The sequence below is a fragment of the Pyrus communis genome, chromosome 12 (genome assembly GCF_041283825.1).
Source record: "Pyrus communis isolate YQ-2024b chromosome 12, ASM4128382v1, whole genome shotgun sequence".
Taxonomy (NCBI): Eukaryota; Viridiplantae; Streptophyta; class Magnoliopsida; order Rosales; family Rosaceae; genus Pyrus; species Pyrus communis.
Genome location: NC_142576.1, coordinates 20,917,262 through 20,924,248, shown reverse-complemented (window position 1 = coordinate 20,924,248; position 6,987 = coordinate 20,917,262). Strand labels below are relative to the sequence as shown.

Below are 6,987 nucleotides of genomic sequence, written 5' to 3'. Positions count from 1 at the left end.
CTAGAATCTGTCAATTTAAATTGGACCTATTGGATTGTATGCATCATTTAATCTTAGTGATTAATCATATTGCAAAACTTATGTCAATAAAATTTGATGTGAGCAATTGATAGGTTGAAATCCAGTAATTGGAGACGTGGTTGTCCAAAGACAATCAAAGAACATGACATCATACAGATTAGTTTTGAATGTTTGTAATTTCAGAGTGCATGTGCCAATCAGCTGCATATGATTTTCTGGAGTTCAATGTTTGAACTGATCCTGGTAGATGTGAGGATGCTGGAAGCGTAAAGACTCAATGCGATCACTAAAGAATCAGTGTTGTAATCGGCATATTATTTCAATACAATGATTAGTTTACGTTCAAGTGGGAGAATGTAAGAAACCTAATTGGACTAAATTAAATTGTATATAAGGAAGAAATGCAGTTGCCAATTGTCAACTGGTGGGAGTTGTAAACGTGTAAAACTGCTTCCTATAATCAAGGAATATGTGGTGATTGTGATCAGGAAACAACTTGCAATCCGAAACTACAAATAACTGTAAAGAACCAATACTCCACGATAGATGGAAATTGGCAAAGGTTATACTTATAAAAGGACTCCCTCCTCGCAAAGAAAAGGTTCTAAGTTAAGGGTTCTATCACCATCAGAACATTGAGTCTCGAGTGAGTAGAAGACTTCCTTTTGCTAAGATAATGACTGCTCCAAGTAAGTCTCTTTACTTCTGTATTGATAGTGATCTAGATAGCATGCTAACATTATTTGGGTTGAGTCTTACACTGAGATGATGGAAAGCGAGACTATTGCTCAGTGAAAATTCGGGCAGAGGTCCTGAGCTCCAAAAAGATGATGAAAAGTTGCACGAGACTATTGCTCTTTAGTTTGAAAAACCTCCCTCTTTGTTTTACATGGGGACTGTAATCTAATTGGATCGTAATTTTGACATTCATCATTTTCTTCTACCCATTGATCATTTGTGTTCCCTTATAGATTTTCTTTTGATTAATTCTTTCTTAACGTATCATAAAAAATGCGTGAGAAGAAAATAGAAATGCCTAAACTGCATCCGATTATTGTCCCCAGTAAGATGTCTTCTCGAAGGACATGCTAAGCCAAAATCTTCCACAAACATGAAAATACTTGTACGTGCAGTCATCATATCTCAAAGCAAGATCTTTCATATATTTGTTAACTGTCTGGCAAAGGAAATCTTCGGTTATTTATTGATCTCATGCAAGTGATCAATGGGAAAACGTGGAGCCATAAATGTAACATATAAATGAAAGAGAAATGTGCGATCCTCTCAAAGAGCAACTCTCTATGGACTCTTTGGTTCCACCTCTAACACAAATGCGTCAGCATCCAGCGCATTTATCCACTCAGTGAACAGTGATAGACCCCAATAAATAGTAATAGGCCAAATGCATCTCCACCCCTAACAAAAAATAGCCTAGTCCATTTTATTAAAATATGATTAAACAAAATGCATCTACAATTAGACATTTAAAATAATGACCTTTTTCCCCCTCATTTGACTGGTTCTCTCTCTCTTTCCCTCTCTCTATCTATTTTCTCTCCCTCTCTCTCTCTTTTCCAGCTCACTCCCGTGAGCTCTCCTTCTCCTTCCTCTTCAAAACCTTCAACAAATCAAACACAAAATATTATTTTTGTAATCCCTGGAGCTCAAGGAACCCAACCATGGCCTTGCATACGGCATCGGTGCATGGTGCGAGGTCCTACCATTGAAGTCGAGAGCTTGAGCTCTCAATCTCTAACCCAGGTGATGTTTCTACCATTGTATTGTGTTCTTGAGCTTTAAATCATGTTGTGTTGCAATTTTTGTGGTTAATTCAAGGGCTTAATTCCCCGCATGTGATTCCGACAAAGGAAAACGGACAAACTCCGACGAGTTCAAGGTCCAATTCTTGGTGAAATCTCGCATTTCACCTGAGTAAGTTCTCAATCCTATTCTTATGGTTTCTAACTAATAAATCATGTTGGAAACCTTTGCGTTGATGCAAACATTCTGTCGATGCATTTTTTTTCAGATTTTCCGACGAACTCAAGCCATCACTTTTAGGCGATTTGCCTTCTCCCTCTATGGCTCTTTCCCTCCCGATACCCTATCCTTCCTCGATCAGCTCCACTCCTCAACCTCCACAACAACTCCCTCTCTGGCGCAAAAACAAGAAAGAAAAAAAAAAGACTGACGTCAACCTGCGTCATGTAAGTTGTCCCATGGGCCGATCTCTTGCCTGGCTTGGGCTGGGCTGGAGTGCAAAGCCTGGGTGCAAGGCCTTTTTTTTTGCTGGGTACCGGCCTATCAGTTCCCCGGTGGAACTGCTCTCACATAACATAAATTCTCGTACTAATATTATAAAACAATCCATAGAATCTCACTTTTGTGTGAATCACCTTAGCATTTCTCTCATTGGAAAACGATCATAACAAATATATAGAATTCCCTGTCAAAACACCATAAAATAACCCAATACCAACAAAAAATGCTTTTCTAGCAAAACCGTTTCTAGTTTCCTCTTCAATAACCAAAATATACCATATCACCCTTTCAGTCTCTGGCTTCTAAAAGTTATAAGAAAGAAACCACGGAGACAAAGATTGGGACAACCACAACTAAAATAATAAAGAGAACAAAAGAAAAAAATAATTAAAACCCAACTCCAAGCCAAAAATATATACAAATGGAATGGAGAGTGCATGATATCAGATTCTATGTTGGCATGTCATGCAGCAGCACCTTGATGCTGCTGTATGTGGACTTGAGCAGCAGTAAATGGATTTAACCTTGGCTTGTTGTTGTTCAGAGCAGACTTTATGTGGTGGTGGTGGTTGGTGGTGGTGGTGGTGGAGGTGTTGGCTGAGGCGGTGGTGACCACGCGTTCACATGAGGGGCACATGGTGAGTGTGGTGGCAGGCAGCTGCATGTAGAAAGGCTGAGAGGTCTTCAAAGCTCTCAAGTCTTGCAGTTCCTTCTGTAACCTCCTATTCTCTTCTGTCAGTGTTTCACAGCATCTCTTTAAGTACTCACAATCTACTTCTGTCTGCTTCAACTTTGTCCTGCAAAATTAATCATCATTTTTCCAAACAAAAGTCAGTAATTTGAAGAAGGCCAACTAATTTAAAACATAGGATCAAAATGTCAAGAGTTCGTCCAATTTTTTCAATGGAAAAACAAAAGAATAAACCAAAGTATTTTTAACATGCATCACATTTGAATTTATGCCAAGCGAAATAATTTCAGCACATCTCCACCTAGTATATTTCAGCGTCTTTATTTTCATTTGTTTTTTTTCATTCAGAAATAAAAAATAAAGAAGGATGTGCAAAACGGAAAGAGGGTGCCAAAATCACTGTACTTATGCGAAATTTGATTTATCAGCGGATACATAAATTTTGGTTTATAATAAAATTTCATGATTGATCACAAGTGGTTACATGACATGAAGTAAGAGTAAATTGTCGATTTGCCCCTGAACTATTACCTCACATTTGATTTTCCTCCTAAACATTTTAATTGAAAAATTAAGGACTTCAACTAATTTTTTTGGCCAATTTCCCTCTACCGTTAGTTTTTCATAGATTTCATCTAGATTAACGGCAACTTTTATCATATGCAAACCACGTAACTCTCATTTGTGGACAAAAACATCACATGACTAGACCTTCAGACATAAAAGCTATAAAATCACACATATTTGCATAGGTTTATATTTTAGAAATCTAAAATTTTCAATTATTTTAAAGAATGAAGCGACTGAACTACCTAGACATATTGTGCACATGCTTCCATTTAACAGAAATTTGGATGGAATGAATGAAAAATTAACAGGAGAGACAAATCGGTTAAAAAAATTAGTTTAAGTCCTTAATTTTCCAATTAAAAAGTTCAGGGGAAATTGAAAGTTGGGTGATAGTTAATGGCACAAACTAGAAGTTTACTCAAAGAAGTAATTACATAACAGAAAAAATAAAATTAAATAAATAAATAAAACAAGCATACCTTGCTCTTCGATTCTGAAACCACACTTCCACTTGCCGTGGACGAAGATTCAACTGTTTAGCCAGAGCAAGTTTTTGCTTCTGCATATATTAAAAATTTGACCAACAAACAATCAGTAAAAATTAAAATTTGGGATTTTTTTTTTACTCTAAAAGTTCTAAGAAAAAAGAAACTTGTACTTCAATATTCCTTTTTATTTTTTATTTTTTTATTTTTGTTATGTTTCTTGACTCACAGGATTGAGAGTGCTGTGCTCTTTGAAGCTCTCTTCAAGAAAAGCCGATTGATCTTTAGAGAGCCTGAGTTTCTTCCGAGTTGACCCGTTCTCCTCGTCATCACTCGCTCTGTCGGCGTCAACATCCAAATCTCTCTTGCTCGATCTTCCTCCATTTCTCATTCCAAAATCCATCTGAAACGATGAAACCGTGCTGTTCGGAGATGACAGCGGAGCCGCCGCATCTTCGGCCTCCTCAGCCGAGGCCAACACTCCCGGCATCCGGTTCACATCTAACCCTATTCCCGGTCCATCTGATGAACCGGCCGGTTCAGACACAGCCACTGTAACAAAGTTAACCCAATATAAGAAAATGATCACATAATCCAACATGAAGTAAAAAGTTGGGTCGTGCTCGGATTCTAAGAAAATTAACCAGACGAAAACAAAATTTAAAATTTTGGCGAAGTGGGTTTTAATTGGAAAATACAGCTTAAAGATTTTCTTTTCACTTTCTAATTAAGTTTGGGTGTTTAGGAAATCAACCCAATAAAACAAAAAAACGAAATTCTACCAAGTGGATTTTAATAGAAAGTACAAAATTTAAAATTTTCCCTTGAGTTTGTTGAGTTTCTCAGCAACCAAACACAAAACAACATAGGAAAATTATTTGAACATCCCATTTTCATTCCATGCAAATTTATTTGTGGCCTTTAGATCGAGTAAATCAAACAAGAATCAAAAGACAGAAATAGATAGATGTGTACGGGAGAAAAAAGAATGTTTTAGAAATCATTTTCCAAAAAACATATAACAAAATAATAAAATCTCATGGTGAAATGGATCTTACGATTATCAGTAAGCCATGGGAAGCGAAGCTGAGAAGAAACGTGGCTACGAGGAACTGGAGCAGAAGGCAAGAGATTAAGCTGAAGAGGTGGATCTGATGAAATCCTACTTCTTCTCTCCTCCTGATCATAAACTTCATAGGTGCTCTTTCTGCTACTCTCATCCGATCGTGCAGCACTGAAAGCAGCAGTCCCCAAGCCCATGCAAAACCCTATATCCATGTTGCCGCCCATCTTTGGAGCTTTGTCAAGAAAGAGAAACGGCTTTGAAGCATCCCCTAAGCTCAGAGCTAGCTCCATTTTTAGTTGTGGCTGAATAATATTTGGTGGAAATGGAAGCGATGAGAGGGGTTTAAAAAGAAGCCAAAGGGAACAAGTCTAAAAGACTAGCGGTAGTCTTCCAGTCCAAAATCTTCTGTTTTTATTGTGTAAAAACAGGGGGAGAGAGAGAGAGAGAGAGAGAGAGAGAGAGAGAGAGAGGAGGGCGTGTTTCTCTCTCTAAAACACTCTTTTATTCCTTTTTCTTTGTTTTCTGGTTTGAGAAAAAGAGTAGGATTGACCGACAAATCCAGGTTGACAAACGCACGTGAATCTATTAAATTATACAACGGTTCATACACGAGAGTAGAGAAAAGAGAGGGGTCGGACGAAAACAGAGCACAAACACAATAAATATTCGGTATAGTCAAATATATTTGCGCATACATGTACTATTTGTATGAAATGTTCTTCCAATTCTAACTGCATTTTTTTTGTTAGTTTGCTTGAATCACACTAAAAAATTTGTTTGGATAATTGTCATCGTCAGTCTAAAATAGTTCTCTAACGTTACTCTGAACAAAAAAAAAAAAAAGAAAAATAAGTATATATATATCATGGTTGTTTCGTAATACTAACAACATGTTTCATTCTTTATTTTGAGATCTGGTGGCATTCTTTATTTTATATACACTGTGAAATAAGGAAATCAGGTAGTCATGAAATTCTAATTTTTAACTGGTATGAGATTCAATTCAAAAGATAAACATTTTATTAAAAAAGATAAATTGGACGTAATTCAGTATTAAAAAGAAGAATTCACCACTATAATTTTACAGAGTGTTGAACAAGTAAACATTCTCTAATGTGCTAGTGGTCTCCAACAAAACCATTTGTGATATAAATAACTATCATTTTTTTTCTTTTTTTCTTTTTGTTTTTGGAGAACAAATAACTATCAATTTAGTGTGGGAGAAAAATGTGTCAAGCAAGACTTAAAAATTGGATCAGATAATCAGTTTGACTTTACTGCTGAAAATAATAGGAATACGATACCATACTTAACATTTAGATATTTTTTCTTTTGGTCAAGATATGTAACCTCTGTGTGTGTGTGTGTGTGTATTATATTATATATTTGGTAGAAGCCTACAAGGCAACAGATTGTTTTATCCAACAAAATAAATTATTGGCAATATATATGTTGCTTGCAAACAGCTTTGTTTATTTATGTGATTACTGTCGCCCACTGACTACATTATTGTTTTCTTACCAAACAAAGGGGAAATTTTTTTATTGTGACTGAGATACAAGTGGTACATCACGTATTTTTATATAAATGGTGAAAATTTTCAATATTTAAGTTTTTAACATACATATCTCATTATTTGTAAAATAGCATATAATGTACTACTTTATATTCCAATCACAATAAAAAATCTCTCTAAACAAGGGACATGATTATCATGACATTAATATATGAAAAGCAATTATTTAAACATAATAAAATTCGAAGGCTTGGATGGTTGGTTTGAAATATCTGTCAATTGAACGTAACAAAATTCGAGGACAAGTCGCATAAGGTCTTATTTTACGTATTACAGTGTAAGTACACGATTCAATATTATATAGTCTCAGTCCTAC

The 6,987-nt window shown here is 35.9% G+C and overlaps 1 protein-coding gene across 1 annotated transcript; it reads right to left on the bottom strand.

Annotated features, from left to right (window-relative positions):
• Positions 1-2,402: 2,402 nt before the first annotated feature.
• Positions 2,403-5,600, bottom strand: LOC137745862 (homeobox-leucine zipper protein HAT14). Its single transcript, XM_068485894.2, has 4 exons — positions 5,088-5,600; positions 4,259-4,581; positions 4,024-4,103; positions 2,403-3,080 (listed from the first exon to the last, which is right to left on the bottom strand). Exons 1-4 carry the CDS (start codon positions 5,383-5,385, stop codon positions 2,747-2,749), a joined length of 1,035 nt encoding a protein of 344 aa, XP_068341995.2. The 5' UTR covers positions 5,386-5,600; the 3' UTR covers positions 2,403-2,746.
• Positions 5,601-6,987: the final 1,387 nt, after the last annotated feature.

What these genes read in the sequence shown, in the direction of transcription:
- LOC137745862 (XM_068485894.2), bottom strand. Translation starts at nt 5,385, where the DNA reads ATGGAGCTAGCTCTGAGCTTAGGGGATGCTTCAAAGCCGTTTCTCTTT. An exon ending in AGCACAGCACTCTCAATCCT is followed by an intron (nt 4,104 to 4,258) that starts GTGAGTCAAGAA and finishes TAATATATGCAG; the next exon opens with AAGCAAAAACTTGCTCTGGC. An exon ending in TTTCAGAATCGAAGAGCAAG is followed by an intron (nt 3,081 to 4,023) that starts GTATGCTTGTTT and finishes TTAATTTTGCAG; the next exon opens with GACAAAGTTGAAGCAGACAG.